The sequence below is a fragment of the Scyliorhinus canicula genome, chromosome 4 (assembly GCF_902713615.1).
Source record: "Scyliorhinus canicula chromosome 4, sScyCan1.1, whole genome shotgun sequence".
Lineage (NCBI taxonomy): Eukaryota > Metazoa > Chordata > Chondrichthyes > Carcharhiniformes > Scyliorhinidae > Scyliorhinus > Scyliorhinus canicula.
The window spans coordinates 91333265-91350288 of NC_052149.1; the positions used below are offsets into that span (position 1 = coordinate 91333265).

At 49.2% G+C, this 17024-nt stretch overlaps 1 protein-coding gene across 3 annotated transcripts in view; it reads left to right on the forward strand.

Annotated features, from left to right (window-relative positions):
* gpsm2 (G protein signaling modulator 2) overlaps nt 1-17024 on the forward strand; it is a 106848-nt gene that overhangs the window by 12087 nt on the left and 77737 nt on the right. For all 3 annotated transcript variants that reach the window (XM_038794800.1, XM_038794799.1, XM_038794801.1), the window contains exon 2: nt 8256-8567. In XM_038794800.1, coding sequence (XP_038650728.1) covers nt 8509-8567 — 59 coding nt within the window. In that variant the 5' untranslated portion in view covers nt 8256-8508. The remainder of the gene's footprint in view (nt 1-8255; nt 8568-17024) is intronic.

The window sequence follows — 17024 nt, forward strand, 5'->3', positions numbered from 1 at the left end:
TCTCAACTGACTCAAAAACTGCCTCACCCCTGCACCCCAGCTGGGGGTTCTGACATATAATTTGCTGTAAAAGTCCTTAAACACCTCATTCACCCCTGTGATCCCACCTCTACTCTTTACTCTCCCTATCTCCCTGGCTGCCTCCCTTTTTCTGAGCTGGTGCGTTAACATTCTGCTTGCCTTTTCCCCATACATGCCTTCCTCAGCTGTTCCACCACTTTCCCTGTAGTCAACAGCCCAACTTCCACCTGTAACCTTTGCCGCTCCCTCAGTAGCCCCATGTCTGGTGCCTCTGAGTATCTCCTGTCCACCTGGAGTATCTCCTCAACTAACCTATCCCTCTCCGCCTGTTCCACCTTTTCTCTGTGGGCCCGTATCGAGATTAATTCCCCTCTGACCACTGCCTTCAAAGTTTCCCAGACCGTTTCGGCAGAGATCTCCCCCGTATCATTTGTTTCCAGTGGTCCCCCCCACCCCCGCCGACTAGCCATCCCCCTCTTTTTAGGCCAGCCTCCAGCTCGTGTCCCCGGCCTCCTCGAGTCCCCCCCCCCCCCCAAGGTAACAGTTCTCCCCTGTCAGCTAAGCAGCTCCCCACCCCACCCCACCCCCCTCCCTTCCCCCTGGTAACAGCACCAGAAACCCAATGCCCCCATATCAAGCTCAAGCTTATCATGTGCTTGCCCCCCCCGCTGTGCTTCTGTGAGTCAGCTGACCTAGTAGCTCCCACCCATGGCACCAAACAGACTGTCTCCCCATTGTTCTCTCACCCCTTCTCTCCCCCCCCCTCTCCCCCCCCCCCCCCCCACTTGAACATACATATTCAAAGCATCACATTTCCCAGTAAACAAAGCAGTAAAAACTGTGGAAAAGCAACCACAGAAACCGCGTCCCCCTCCACCCAGCTCCCAGTAAGACACATTTAACTTTAGCCATCGAAACAGCCCCTAATTGCACATAACACTACTTATTCAAACCAGCACAAAAGTGATTATTAACAAATCACCATTGCAGTACTCTCCCCAAGGATTCAGTGTCTTTAGTTCATGTCCAGTCTTTTTTCCCTGGTGAAAGTCAACAAATCGTCCGGTGTTCCGAAGTAAAGTTCCGTTCCTCATTTGTGACCCACAGATGCGCTGGGTACAACATCCTGAACTTCAGCCCCTTTCTTAAAGAGGGCTGATTTTGCCTTTTAAACCCGCCTCGCCTCTTGGCCAAATCCGCGCCCAGGTCTTGATAATTGCGCAGCTCACAATTCTCCCACCTGCTGCTCCGTTCTTTCTTGGCCCACTACAGAACGTGTTCCTTGACAAGGAATCGGTGCATATGTACCACCATTGCCCTCGGTGGCTCGTTCGCTCGGGGCTTCTTCGCGAGGGCTCTGTGCACTCTATCCACTTCAGGGGCAGAGGGTACGCCTCAGCCCCCATCAACTTCTCCAGCATATTTGTCACATAGGCCCTCGCATCCAATCCCTCACTGCCCTCAGGGAGGCCGATGATTCTCAGGTTCTGCCTCCTGGACCTGTTCTCCAAGTTCTCTAGCTTCTCCTGCATTCTTTTCTGCCGGTAATTCATCATCTCCACCTTGGTCTTCAGCACGGTTAGGTATTCCTCGTGCTCGGACATCTTTTTTCTCCACCTCCTGGATCGCATGTCCGTGGATTTCTTGATTCTGCACAACCTGATCAATCGAAGCCTTGATCAGGTCCGGCGTGTCCTTCTTAAGCTTGGTGAAGCAATCTTCAAAAAACGTCACCAGCTGCTCCGTCAACCACTGTGCCGTCTCCCCGCGGCCCTGCTTCTCCGCCATGCTTTCCCGCGTTGCCAGCTCTGCTCACATCTTTCTTGTAGAACTCCGTCTTCTTACACGGCCACTTCTGGTCCAATTCTCCATACGTTGGAGAGGGATTTCTCCTCACCGTCTCACTCCCCACCAATTCATTCAATAAAATCTGGGGAAAAAACAGGAGAAAAAGGTTCAAAAGTCCATCACAGCAGGAGCTATCAAATGTGCGACCTATTCCTCCATGGCCACCACCGAAGTCCATAATTCATTTTATATGTAGAAGATGAACAAATGAGGAAGAATATTAGAGCATCTATTATGACATTGGTTCCTGTGATTCGCAAATAGAATTTCTGCTTGGTCAGAATTTCTGTAATAATTACTTCAATCATCTTGGAATCACTCATAATGAACTGAATTTTTGGCAGATAGTGTTTAGCACAGTTTAAAAATAATTATGTTGTGGACTAGAACATATATTTATGTTATAACTGGCTTGAGACCTACAGGGATGGACCAATTAGCCTTCCCCTGAGCTCGTAGAATATGAACTACACCGCTGAGTGCCAGGGGCCCATTAGTGGAGTGATGGACTTGAGCATAAAAGCTGGCCCTGATGGGAACCGAGCACGAGTAGTTCCGGTTGAAACCTGGAGTGTACTGTGTATATAGTTTACTTTGTAATAAAATTAGTTTCTTTAAGCCTCTCGTTTTGGACTCCAAATGTGGCCACTAAATTTGGCGACAAAGGTAAAAGTGGAGCTACAGTCGGTGCTGCTAACCATTGGAAGCACGGTCATCCCCTGTTGCACTACCAGGACAAGGTACTGATTTCAAAATGCTGTTCTTTGGGAGACTTGATGATATGTTGGATGCAAGCTTGGAAGATTGAACGCAATACGCAGAGCATATGCATTACCTTTTTCGGGGCTAACGCTATAAGTAGTGATGAGCAACAGACAATAATACTCTTGACTGCCTGTGGAGCCTCCACCTTCAGCATTATAAAAAGCTTCACATACCCTGCAGTCTCGGACTCCAAGATCTTTGAAGAGCTGGTAGCACAGTTGGCGAACCATTGTGAACCCAAGCCGTCGGTCATTGTGCGACAGTCCCAGTTTAACACGGCTGAGAGGACCCCAAGGGAATCTGTTAGTGACTTCTCAACGTGTTTGAGGAAATATCCCTCCCCAAGATGCCGTGGAACCAGTTTGGGTCGTTCCCCCCCCCCCATAAGAAAACCTGGACCCCATTCTTGGGAAGAACACCGCCGAGGCCAGGCCAGGCCCATGGATCTAGGACCAAGTTAATTTGGCACGATTTGTCCCCCAAATCCATAAAACGCAGGGCATGTAGCCAGAGAAACCGCAGGGGGAGATCCCAGACAATGCGGGCGTGTGGCCGGAGAAATTGCAGGGAGTGAAAGCCATAGGGCGGCCAACAAACCTGCCATCCCACCCAAGGTAGGCGTCAACCCAGGGCCTGCACTTTTCGTTTGGAACAGCCCAATGACTAATGCATGCAGCTGAACTGCATTGCAGCACCCAAAATTGCCCTCATTCGGATCACCATTCAAGTAAATGGTCACCCTCTCGTAATGGAATTGGACATGGGAGCAGCAGGTCTTGGTCATGGGTAAACGGATGTTTGAAAAAATTCAGTCAGGAGTACAGTGGTTGTTAAGTGATACGGAGGCAAGACTGGCAACCTTCACAAGGGAATCACTTGCCATGGATGGGACCGTGATGACCCCAGTGATTCATGTGCAGTAGTCTTTAAGGCTCCCGTTAACTATAGTAAAAGTACAAGGCCCCAGCCAATCGTTAGGCTGCAATTGACTGCTATGCCTTCACCGAGATTGGCAACGGATTTTTCAGTTGAGTGCTGGAGGCCTCTTAAGGTTTTCGAGAAATACCCCAAAGTTTTCCAAACTGTGCTGGCAAAAATTAAGGGAGCCGTGGCAAAAATTCATGTTGACCCTGAAGCGCAGCCAAAATATTTTCGGGCCTGCCCGGTCCCCTATGCACTATAGCCAGAGGTTGAGGCAGAACTCGACCAACCTAGAGGGCCCTGGGATCATTTGGTTGGTAGAATTTGCTGGTTGGGCAGCACCGGTAGTCTCTGCCCTTAAACAGGACAAAACTGTTCGACTTTGCGGCGACTATAAATTGACAGTAAATAGGGCCTCCCAATTGAATAGATTTCCAATGCACTTTGTATGTGAAATTGGCTGGAAGTCATTCATTTACAAAGCTTGACATGAGTCATACCTTTCTTCAACTGGAATTAGAACCTGAGTCCAGACAAATACGTAGGCGGGTAGCATTACTGATTAAGTAGAATATTATAGCCGTACTGCGGGAGAACATCTCAGAGGGCTCATACACTTGAGGAAATCTGGGTAGAACTCGGCAACAGAGAGGGGGCAATCACAATGTTGGGTTTATTACAGGCCCCCAACTGCCAGCGAGAGATAGAGGGGCAGTTAGGTGGACAGATTTTGGATAGGTGCAAAAGTAATAGGGTTGTTGTGGCAGGGGATTTTAATTTCCCCTGTATTGACTGGGACTCGCGTGGTGCCAGGGGCTTGGATGGGGGGCAGAGTTTGTAAGGTGTATCCAGGAAGGCTTCTTGGTGCAATATATAGATAGTCCAACTTGGGAAGGGGCAATACTGGACCTGGTATTGAAGAATGAGCCTGGACAGGTGGTTGAGGTTTCAGTAGGGGAACATTTTTAGGAATAGTGACCACAATTCCATACATTACCTTTGGATAGGGGTGAGGGTAACCCTTCTGTTAAGCTGATAAACTGGGGAAAGGCAAATTATGATGACATTAGACAGGAATTGAAGAATTTGGATTGGGTGCGGCTGTAGGAGGGTAAATCAACATCGGACGTGTGGGAGTCTTTCAAGCAACAGTTGATTAGAATTCAGGAAAGTCACGTTCTTGAGAGAATGAAGGATAAGTTTGGGAGGTGTAGGGAGTCTTGGATAACGAGGGATATTGTGAACCATGTCAAAAATAAAAAGGAGGCTTTTGTACCGTCTAGAAGGGTGAGGACAGTCAAAACTTTGAGTATAAAGAAAGTAGGAAGGTACTTGAGCAGAAAATTAGGAGAGGTAAGAGGGTTCATGAAAATTCCTTGGCAAGTAGGATTAAGGTGAATCCCAAAGCTTTTTAATTCATATGCAAAAGGCAAGAGGGTGCCCAGGGAAAGGATTGGATCACTTAAGGACAGTGGGGAGAATCTGTGTTGAGCCAGAGGAAATGGGCAAGGTACAAAATGAGTACTTTGCATCAGTGTTCGCAAAGAAAAGGACTTTGTGGAAGATAATTCTTGGGTAGGGTGTGTGGACAGTATGGGTCATGTTGACATCGAAAAGGAGAAGCTAAGGGTGTTTTAAAAGACATTAAGGTAGATGAGTCTCCTAGGCCAGATGGGATTTACCCCAGAATACTGAGGAAAGCAAGGGAGGAAATTGCTGGGGCATTGACTGACATCTTGTATCCTAATTGGCTACAGGTGAGATCCCAGAGGACTGTACAATAGCTTATGTGGTACTGCTGTTTAAGAAGGGTAGCAGGGATAATCCAGGATATTATAGGGCAGTGAGGCCTCAGGTCGGTAGTAGGTAAATTATTGGGAAAACAAATCCTCAGGGACAGAAATTATACCCATTTGGAAACAATTGGACTCATTAGCCATTGACAGCATGGTTTTGTGAAGGGGAGGTCGTGCCTCACTAACTTGATCGAGTTTTTTGAGGAGGTGACAAAGATGATTGAGGGGAGGGCGGTGGATCTTGTTTACATGGACCAGTAAAGCCTTTGACAAAGTGCCTCATGGCAGACTGGTATGAAAAGTGAAGTCACATGGGATCAGAGGTGAGGTGGCAAGAGTGTGGTTTGGTCACAGAAGGCAAAGAGTAGACGTTGATAGGTTTTTTTTTTCTGAATGGAAGGTTGTGATTAGAGGTGTTCCACAGGGATCTGTGCTGGGGCCTCTGTTGTTTGTAGTATACATGAAAAGATTTGGAGGAAAATGTAGCTGGTCTGATTAGTAACTTTGCGGATGACACCAAGATTAGTGGAGTGGCAGATAGTGTTGAGGATTGTCAGACGATACAGGAGGACATAGATAGGTTGGAGAATTGGGCAGAGAAATGGCAAATGGAGTTTAATCCAGACAAATGTGAGGTAATGCATTTTGGTAGGTTTAACATATAAAAGGGGAAAGACACTGTAAATGGCAAGACTCTTAGGAATATTGAATGTCAGTGAGATTGTGTGTTAGTCTGTCTGTCTGTCTGACTGAGTCAGTCAGTCTTGTTCATAGCATTGCATTAGAGGAATAGAGCAGGGGTTGGTTGAGGTCGGGTACTCTTTCAGAGGATCGGAGCAGCCCTATTGGGCCAAATGGTCTTCTGCACTGTATGGATTCTACTGAAATGATTGGTTTGCCATATTATTTGGGTTGTCATGTTATGTAGTTCATGAGAAATGCTTTGAAATTGTATGCACCACCTGTGCCAGATGGTGGTGCATCTGGCACTGTAGGGATATGGAGATGGACACCCGCTCCTGGTGGCCATCAAGGTGATGGTCACTCTAAACATTTATGCCTCTGGCTTGTTCCAGAGCTCGACCGGGAACCTGTGTGGGACCTAGCAAATGTCCTTAGCATGGATGCCTTATGCGCCCGGGATTCAGACTATATCATCTTCAACCTGGTCCAAGCCCAGCAAAATGCCGAGCAATAGGGTTTTCACCCAATGCTGGCATGCCCAAGGTCTACGGGGCCATTGATGGCACGCATGTCATCCTCCTAGCACTGGATCGACAAGGTGTGTCCTTCAGTAGGAAGGGCTTCCACTCCATGGATGTGCAGTTAGTGTGCCACCACCAATGGCACATCATTCACGTCTATGCTTGATATCCAGGCAGTGTGAACATCCTGGTATACCCGTTGGCTCCTGGCATCTTCGAGGCAGTGCCTTGGGTGAGGAGTTGACTAGTGGGCGACTAGTGTTACTTGCTGAGGTAATGGCTAATAATGCCTATGCAGAGGTCGCAGATCAAGGCGGAGGAGAACCGTTATAATGATGCTCATGCAGCAACATGGAGCGTCATAAGTGGTGCATTGGTGGGGTCAAGATGCGCTTCCCATGCCTGGACTGCTCTGGTGGGGAGCCCCAGTATAGTCCTAGAGATCGTGAGCATCGTGGTGGCGTGCTGTGTTGTTCATAACATTGCACAATAGTGAAGCGACATGCTGGGAGATAAGGAAGAATGGCAAGCCTTATCGGACCAGGAGGACTAGGATGGTGTCTAGGAGGATCCAGGCGTGGAGTCTGAGCTGGCAGGGCTAGCCAACTAACGTGCTCCAAGGTCGTCGCACACGCAACCTTCCTGGTGAGTCTGGCAGTACTGATAGGTAAAAGGTGGATTCCACCAAATGATAGTTTAATTTTTTTTATCGGCTTTCTTGAGAATGATGGGCTCGAGTCTCTTCCCTACCCTGGACAAGAGGACGTCCTTCCTCTCCTCAATGGCATCTAAAATTCTGTCGACCTCTGACTTCCGAAACCTTGGAGCAGGTCTTTGTGCAGCTTGACTGAATGACTGTCTCTGGTGAATGGAATGCTTACAAGCTGCTCCAGCTTGTCGGGCTATTAACCTGAGTCCTGACCCCAGCGAATCATACGTCAGCAAGGCTGGGAATCTCTTGGGCTTCATGTGGGCCGTGTGCTGCCTCATTTGCGTGATCTGAATTTCTCCTGGTCGGCGCTTCCAGCGGGAGCACACAGTTCCTGTGATTCAACTCCAGCAGCAGCACTTAGTCTCCAGATTGAATAATCTAGCCATTATAGAAACTACTGCACATTTAAGACTACGTGGTTCAGAATTACTTGTAAAAAAATAAATTGTCGAATTTACTTCAATTTTCCATTCTTCTATTTTGAGAAATTTACTTAAAGCTCACATTATCTTGGTTTTGTGTCATAAAAAAATAAGCCATCATTTGGAGGGTTCTACCTTTTTACCTATTTAAATAATTTAAAGCCTGGATTGAGTAGAACAAAATAAATCTTTAGGATTTGCTTTGTATGACAGAAACGTAAAGAATAAAATCCAACATTCAAAGTTGTGTAAATTTCTGCAACTATAATGGACTATTGTCACTTTTCGGATACTTGTCATTTTTAAGACAACTGTGACGTACCATTTTTATATTAAAGAAGAATAAAATACTAGAGCTGGCATTTTGCACCAATCCTTTAAAATAAGCGAAGGCTGTGTTATTTGCTTTGAATTTATTGTATAACATTTATTACTTGCCAAAATTTACATCACATTTCCTCCTTTGTTGATAGTCACTGATGCTGGCAGTCATTAAGAGTTATGTGTATGAGCTGTAGGTTTATTATGAGACTTCATGCAAACATTCTTCTGTTTCCTTTTGTAGATTACAGTTGAAGGAATTGGAGCCACCGTTAAAAGAAATCACAACATTTTTTTTTACGAGCTGAAACAATTTTTCATCTCTCGGAGGAAGAAGAAGAATGAAACGAGAGCTTAGTATGTAGTCAGCATTCCCAAAACTATCATACTATGGAGCCTTTCTCTTCAGCATTTAATTGAATTTTCTTAAATTAAGAGAAATTGGCATTCTTCTGGAGCCTAAAGTGGATATGAGAGTTCTCATATAGTGCAACTGAATGGATGCAAGTGATATTTTGGTCAACCTGCGTGAACACCCTTATCATATCCGCTACAGGTAGGATATATTCCATTTTTGTGTTAACAAGTACACTTTAATTTGATTTATGATCAATATGGTGATAAAGTAACAAAATATTTGCCTCCTAATTTAGCAGTGTTTCAAAAAAGATCTACTTTTAAACAGAATCTTGTATCTCTTGCAGTAAAAGTGAGTAAATATAACAAGTTTACATAAATGGTCTAAAAAATACAACTTCACCCTTCCTAAATTTACTTTCCATTCTTCATAGTTTCCCTTTCTTTTATTTATTCCCATGACTTAATTACTTACTGAAATGGCTCGGCGGAAAGAGAAACTATAAATCTTTCTTGCATATGACATCAATCTTTGTTTTATTTAAAAGATAGTATTTTCAACAAAAATAGGTAAGGAAAAGTCAGTCCCAGATGACCATAGGCTGCTTTCACATTTGAAGGGGAGACCTGGCTGGTGGTAATTTAACCTGAGGATCACCACATCTTGGGCGAGGGGCAAGGTTAAGCAGGCTGCTGGTATGGGAATTGAACCTGCGCTGCTGGCCTTGCTCTGTATCATGAACTAGCTGTTTAGCTAATGGAGCTGAACCGACCCCCCAAACTGGTCTTCCACATGTTAAATTTTTGTTGTACCTTCCCCCTCAACACCATCCCCATACACTATAATGAAAACAAACAAGGTAGGATCATTCTGCAAGGTAGAAAAAAAAAGAGGAGCAGGAGGAGACCATTCAGACCTTCAAGCCCGCTCCATCATTCATTATGATCATGGCTGATCATCCAACTCAATAGCCTAATCCTGCTTTCTCCCATATCCTTTGATCCCCTTGGCCTAAGTGCCATATCAAACTGCTTCTTGAAACCATATACATTTTGGACTCAACTACTTCCTCTGGTAATGGATTCCACAGGCTCACCACTCTCTGGGCGAAGAAATTTCTCCTCATCTTTGTTCTAAATGGTGTCCCCTGTATCCTCCATACTGTGACCCCTGGTTCTGGACACACCCACCATTGGGAACACCCTTCCTGCATCAACCCTGTCCAATCCTGTTAGAATTTTAAGAACTAGGAGCAGGAGTAGGCCATCTGGCCCTTCGAGCCTGCACCGCCATTCAATGAAATCATGGCTGATCTTTTGTGGCCGCGGCTCCACTTTCCCGCCCGACCACCATAACCCATTATTCCTTTATTCTTCAAAAAACGATTTTTATCTTGAAAACATTTAATGAAGGAGCCTCAACTGTGTCACCGGGCAGGGAATTCCATAGATTTCACAACCCTTTGGGTGAAGAAGTTCCTCCTAAACTCAGTCCTAAATCTACTTCCCCTTATTTTGAGGCTATGCCCCCTAGTTCTGCTTTCACTCGCCAGTGGAAACCACGTCCCCACATCTATCCTATCAATCCCCTTCATTGTTTTATATGTTTCTATAAGATCGCTCCGCATCCTTCTAAATTCCAATGAGTCCCAGTTTACTCAACCTCTCCTCGTAATCCAACCCCCTCAACTCCGGGATTAACCTAGTGAATCTTCTCTGCAGACCCTCCAGCGCCAGTACGTCCTTTCTCAAGTAAGAAGACCAAAACTGAACACAATACCCCAGGTGTGGCCTCGCTAACACCTTATACAGTTGCAGCATAACCTCCCTAGTCTTAAACTCCACCCCTCTAGCAATGAAGGACTTAACTCCATTTGCCTTCTTAATCACCTGTTACACCTGTAGACTAACTTTTTGCGACTCATGCACGAGGACACCCAGGTCCCTCTGCACAGCAGCATGTTTTAATATTCTATCATTTAAATAATAATCCCTTTTGCTGTTATTCCTACCAAAATGGATAACCTTGTCAACGTTGTATTCCATCTGCCAGACCCTAACCCATTCACTTAAACTATCCAAATCCCTCTGTAGACTTCTGCACTTCCAGTATCCTCTGCACTTTTTGCTTTACCACTCATCTTCATGTCGTCTGCAAACTTTGACACATTGCCCTTGGTCCCCAACTCCAAATCATCTGTGTAAATTGTTAACAATTGTGGGCCCAACACTGATCACTGAGGAACACCACTAGCCAGTGATCGCCAACCAGAGAAACACCCATTAATCCCCACTCTTTGCCTTCTATTAATTAACCAGTCCTCTATCCATGCTACTACTTTACCCTTAATGCCATGCACCTTTATCTTCTGCAGCAACCTTTTGTGTGGCACCTTGTCAAAAGCTTTCTGGAAATCCAGATATACCACATCCATTGGCTCCCTGTTGTCTACCACACTGGTAATGTCCTCAAAACATTCTACTAAATTAGTTAGGCAAGATCTGCACTTTCTGAACCCATGCTGTATCTCTCCAATGGGACAATTTCCATCCAGATGCCTCGCTATTTCTTCCTTGATAGATTCCAGCATCATCCCTACTACTGAAGTTAACTAACTGGTGTATAATTACCCGCTTTCTGCCTACCTCCTTTTTTAAACATGGTGTCATGTTTGCTAATTTCGGGACTTCTAGTTGCGGCTATGCGGAGCTAAGCCGCACGTTCGGCAGCTCCCGCCAGGAACGGACTTTTGGGCTCTTTTTAGGGCCCCCAGCGGTACTTGATCGACGGTTCCCGACGTGGGAAGGTGTCAGCAGCAGATCCCCAGTGTTCTATGGTCTGGACCAGGAGTGGGGCCAGCAAAATAGCGGTGGCAGCGCCTAGGAAAAAGCGGGGGAAGAAAAACAAGATGGCGGCCGGCGAAGGCTTCGAGGAATGGAGGCGGTGGGCGCAGGAGCAGCAGGAGACTCTCCAGCGCTGCTTTCGGGAGCTCAAAGTGGAGCTGCTAGAATCGCTGAAGGCTACTACTGACAAGCTGCTGGAGACGCAGACAGCCCAGGGGGTGGCAATCCCTGAAATGGCCAGGAAGGAGCTGGTGTATGCAGGGGGGGCCGGGGTGGGGGTTTGCTGCCGTGGGGAACGGGCCGAGCAGGGGGCGCTGGCCTGGGGGGGGCAGAGGATGGGTTATGGCTAGTTGGCAGGGGAGGGGGGCAGGGAGCCCTCTGATCCGGCTGATAACTTGGAATGTGAGGGGGCTGAATGGGCCGGTCAAGCGGGCCCGGGTGTTTACACACCTGAAGGGGCTGAAGGCAGACGTGGCCAGGAGACGCACCTGAAGGTGGCGGACCAGGTTAGACTGAGGAAGGGATGGGTGGGCCAAGTGTTTCATTCAGGGCTGGATGCAAAGAACCGGGTGGTGGCGATCCTGGTGGGAAAAAGGGTGTCGTTTGAGGCGTCAAAGGTGGTGGCTGACAGTGGGGCGAGGTATGTGATGGGGAGCGGATGGTGCTGGTGAATGTCTGTCTGTGCCCCGCACTGGGACGATGTGGGTTTTATGCGGTGCATGTTGGGCCGCATTCTGGATCTGGAGACGGGGGGGCCTGATATTGGGGGGGGGGGGGGGGGACTTTAATACAGTGCTGGATCGATCCATGTCCAGGACAGGCAGGAGGCCTGCGGCGACTAAGGTATTGAGGTGGTTTATGGACCAGATGGGAGGGGTGGATCCTTGGGGGTTCGCGAGGCCGAGGGCCAGAGAGTATTCATTTTTGTCCCATGTGCATAAAGCCTATTCCCGGATCGACTTTTTTTTTTGTTCTGAGCAGGTGACAAAAGCTGATTTTGAGGGTGGAGGATGCCGAGTATTCGGCCATAGTCATTTTGGATCATGCCCTGCACTGGGTGGACCTTGAGCTGGGGGAGGAGAGGGACCAGCGCCCGCTCTGGCGCCTGGAGGTGGGGCTGCTTGCGGATGAGGAGGTGGGGGGGCGGGTTCGGGGGTGTATCAAGAGGTATTTGGAGGCCAATGATAATGGGGAGGTTCAAGTGGGGACGGTTTGGGAGGCGTTGAAGGCGGTGATTAGAGGGGAGTTGATTTCCATCCGAGCCCATAGGGAGAGCAAATAGAGAGGGAGAGGTTGGTGGGGGAGATGGTGAGGGTGGACAGGAGATATGCGGAGGCTCTGGGGGAGCGGCATAATCTTCAGGCCAAGTTCAACTTGCTGTCCACCAGAAAGGCGGAAGCTCAGTGGAGGAAGGCACAGGGAGCGGTGTACGAATATGGGGAGAAGGCGAGTAGGATGCTAGCGCATCAGCTCCGTAAGCGGGACGCGGCCAGGGAGATTGATGGAGTGAAGTGTAGGGGAGGAAATGTGGTGCGAAGAGGGGTAGACATTAACGGGGTCTTCAGGGACTTTTATGGGGAATTGTACCGGTCTGAATCCCCGGTGGAGGGGGGGGAATGGGGCGCTTTTTGGACAAGCTGAGGTTTCCGAAGGTGGAGGAGGGGCAGATGGAGGGGCTGGGGCGCCGATTGAGCTGGAGGAGCTGGTCACTGGGATAGGCAGCATGCAGTCGGGGAAGACGCCGGGGCCGGATGGGTTTCTGGTCGTATTTTATAAAATGTACGCAGACCTGCTGGGTCCCCTGTTGGTTAGGACCTTTAACGAGGCAAGGGGGGGGGGGGGGGGGGGGGGGGGGGCTTTGCCCCCGACTATGCCACGGGCGCTGATTTCCTTGATCCTTAAGCGAGACAAGGACCCCTACAGTGTGGACCATATAGACCAATCTCGCTGTTGAATGTGGATGCCAAGCTGTTGGCGAAGATCTTGGCCACCAGGATAGAGGACTGTGTGCCGGGGGTAATTCATGAGGACCAGACAGGGTTTGTGAAGGGAAGGCAGCTGAACACCAATATACGTAGGCTTCTGAATGTTATAATGATGCCGGCGGTAGAAGGGGAGGCAGAGATTGTGGTGGCATTAGACGCGGAGAAGGCCTTTGATAGGGTTGAGTGGGATACTTGTGGGAGGTGCTGGAAAGGTTTGGGTTCGGGATGGGGTTTGTCAGTTGGGTGAGGCTGTTATATGAGGCCCCGATGGCAAGCGTAGCCACGAATAGGAGGAGATCGGAGTACTTTCGGTTGCACCGGCGGACGAGACAGGGGTATCCCCTGTCCCCCTTGCTCTTTGCGTTGGCAATTGAGCCCCTGGCCATGGCGTTGAGGGAGTCGGGGAATTGGAGGGGTCTGGGTGGGGAGGAGCACCGAGTGTCACTTTACGCAGATGACTTGTTGCTATATGTGGCGGACCCAGTGGGGGGGAATGCCGGAGGTGATGAAGATTCTCAGGGAATTTGGGGGCTTTTCAGGGTACAAGCTCAACCTGGGTAAGAGTGAGTTGTTCGTCGTGCACCCGGGGAATCAGGAGGAGGGGAATGGTAGGCTTCCACTGAAAAGGTCAGGGAGGAGCTTTAGGTACCTGGGAGTCCAGGTGGCCAGGAGCTGGGGGGTCCTACACAAACTTAACCTCACAAGGCTGGTGGAGCAAATGGAGGAGGAGTTTACAAGGTCAGACATGTTGCCGCTGTCGCTGGCGGGCAGGGTACAGTCAGTGAAGATGACGGTGCTCCCGAGGTTTTTGTTCCTGTTCCAGTGCCTCCCCATCCTTATCCTGAAGGCCTTTTTTAGGAGGGTCAACAGGAGTATTACGGGATTTGTATGAGCGCATGGGACTCCGAGGGTGAGAAGGGTGTTTTTGGAGAGGGGCAGGGATAGAGGGGGGGGGGGGGGTGGGGCTGGCGCTGCCCAACCTCTGTGGGTACTATTGGGCTGCCAACGCAGCGATGGTGCGTAAGTGGGTAATGGACTGGGAAGGGGCAGCATGGAAGAGGATGGAGATGGCATCCTGTGTGGACACGAGCCTGGAGGCGCTGGTAACAGTGCCGTTGCTGCTCCCTCCAACGAGGTATATCACGAGCCCGGTGGTGGCGGCTACCCTCAAAATTTGGGGGCAATGGAGACGGCATGGGGGGAGGTGGGGGGCTCGACGGAGTCCCCGGTACGGGGGAACCACCGGTTTGTTCCAAGGAGCATTGATGGCGGGTTTCTTAGCTGGCACAGGGTAGGTATTAGGAGGTTGGGGGACCTGTTTGTAGATGGGAGGTTTGCGAGCTTGGGTGAGTTAGAGGGGAAGTTTGGGCTCCCCCGGGGAACATGTTTAGGTACATGCAGGTTAGGGCTTTTGCCAGGTGGCAAGTGGAGGGGTTCCCTCTGTTGCCCCACGTGGGGTACGGGACAGGGTGCTCTCGGGGGGTGTGGGTTGGAGGAGGGAGGATTTTGGACGTGTACCACGTAATGCAGGAGGTGGACGAGGCCTCGGTGGAGGAGCTGAAGGGTAATTGGGAAGAGGAGCTGGGTGAGGAGATTGAGGAGGGGACGTGGGCGGATGCCCTGGAAAGGGTGAATTCCTCCACTTCTTGTGCGAGGCTTAGCCTCATACAGTTCAAGGTGCTACATAGGGCTCATAGGACCGGGACAAGGATGAGCAGGTTCTTCGGAGGCGAAGACAGGTGTTCTAGGTGCTCGGGGAGCCCAGCGAACCATGCCCATATATTCTGGGCATGCCCAGCGCTGGGGGTATTTTGGAAGGGGGTAGCAAACACGGTGTCGAGGGTGGTAGGATCCAGGTTCGAGCCAGGCTGGGGGCTCGCGATATTTGGGGTACCATTGGAGCCGGGAGTACAAGAGGTGAAAGAGGCCGGTGTTCTGGCCTTTGCGTCCCTAGTAGCCCGGTGGAGGATCTTGCTTCAATGGAAGGATGCGAGGCCCCCAAGCGTGGAGGCCTGGATCAATGATATGGCGGGGTTCATCAAATTGGAGAGGGTGAAATTTGCCCTGAGGGGATCAGTACTGTTGTTTTGGTGGAGGGGAGAAATGTGTACATGTGTTTGTTGAATATTCCATGTGATTACTGGTGGGGGGGGGTTTGGTTTTGGGGGTTTTTCTTTTTTTTGTTTTGTTTTTGTTGTTAATACTGTTTTCTTGTTGATATTTTCTGTTTTTGATATTTTGTGAAAATCTCAATAACAATTATTAAAAAAAAAGTTTGCTAATTTCGAAAGACTCTCTCTCTCTCTCTCTCTCTCTCTCTCTCTCTCTCCTTCCCCTTTTATAAAACACAAAGTAAGAAACAATTGTTTTTAAAGAAAGGTGTTAAAGGGGAGAAGGGAGGGAATGCCAGAAGGGAGCCAAAGCAGAGGGAGAAAGGGTACCAGAAGCAGAAGGGCCCATGAGCGAGCCCGCTCTGACAAGCTAACCGGTACACGAAGCGGCGGAACAGAAGGTTTGCCGCAACAAAAAGAACTGGGTAGACAGGAGCATTTTCCCCCTATGCTGGGGGGGGGGGGAACTAGAACTGGAAGGCATCCTTTGATGAGGCGCTGAGGGAACAACAGCAGGAAAACAAGGCTGAGTCTAGAGCAGACATGGAGGCTGTGGTAAAAGCAGCAATGGCCAAGGCCCTGGTGGAGGTGCAGCTTGGCCTAGGCAAAGCAGAGAAGAAACTACAAGCCCAAGAGGTGACCATTAAGGAGCTGGAAAAGGCTGCGACAGATGAGAGTGACCTTTTCCACTAGAGAAGGAAGTGGCGAGACTGGTCACATGCAGGGAAGCCTGAAGGACAGAGTGGACGATCAGGAAAATCGCTCAAGAAGGCAAAATGTAAGGATAGTGGGCCTACCAGAGGGTTTTCGAGGGTAGAAACCCCACGGCATACGTGGCCGAGATGCTGGGCAACTTAGTGGGGAGGAAAACTTTCCCGAACCCACCAGAAATGGACAGAGCACACCGGCCACTGTGCCCGAAGCCCAACGGTCCTTGAAAGTGAGGAATTCCCCCCTTCCTAGGGGGCTAGGTCGGCGCCGGAGAGGTCCCCGCAGCTCCAGCCGCCGCGGAACAGCCGGCGTATTTCTGCGCATGCGTGGGGGTTTCCTTCTCTGCATCGGCTCCCGGGCAATATGGTGGAGCCTTACAAACTCCTTGGCTACTCGGCCCATTGGGGCCCGGAGAATTAACGGCGGGAATCACGCGGGCGCCTGAGAAAATCAACGCCGAAGAATGGGGAAGCCGGTGGTGAGGCGCGATTCTTGCGTCCCCTCGGGGCCGGGTCGGAGAATCGCGGCCATGTCTCCGTAATCCTGACTATATCATACCCGTTCACATCTATTTGTGCGATTAGTTCATCCACTTCATTGCGTTTAAAGCTTGTGTTTTTAACATTACTAGTCCCGCCCCCAATATTTTTCACTGTGACTCTGTTTGAATCTGGCTCTTAGTTTATCTGCTTATCACTTTCCTTATTCCCTTTTCCATCTTTTGTTTTTGTCCTTATTTCTTCCTCCCCTGACTTCCTGCATAGGTTCCACCCCCTGCCATATTAGTTTAAACCCTCCCCAACCACTCCAACAAATACTCCCCCTAGGGCATCAGTCTTGATCCTGCCCATGTGTAACCCATCCAGTTTGTAGGGTCCCACTTCCCCAGAACTGGTCCCAAGGCCATGAGAGTCTGAAACCCTCCCCCTCACACCATCTCATCAGCTACGTATTTATCCGATATATCTTCTATTTTTACTCTGACTAGCACGTGCCACTGGTAGT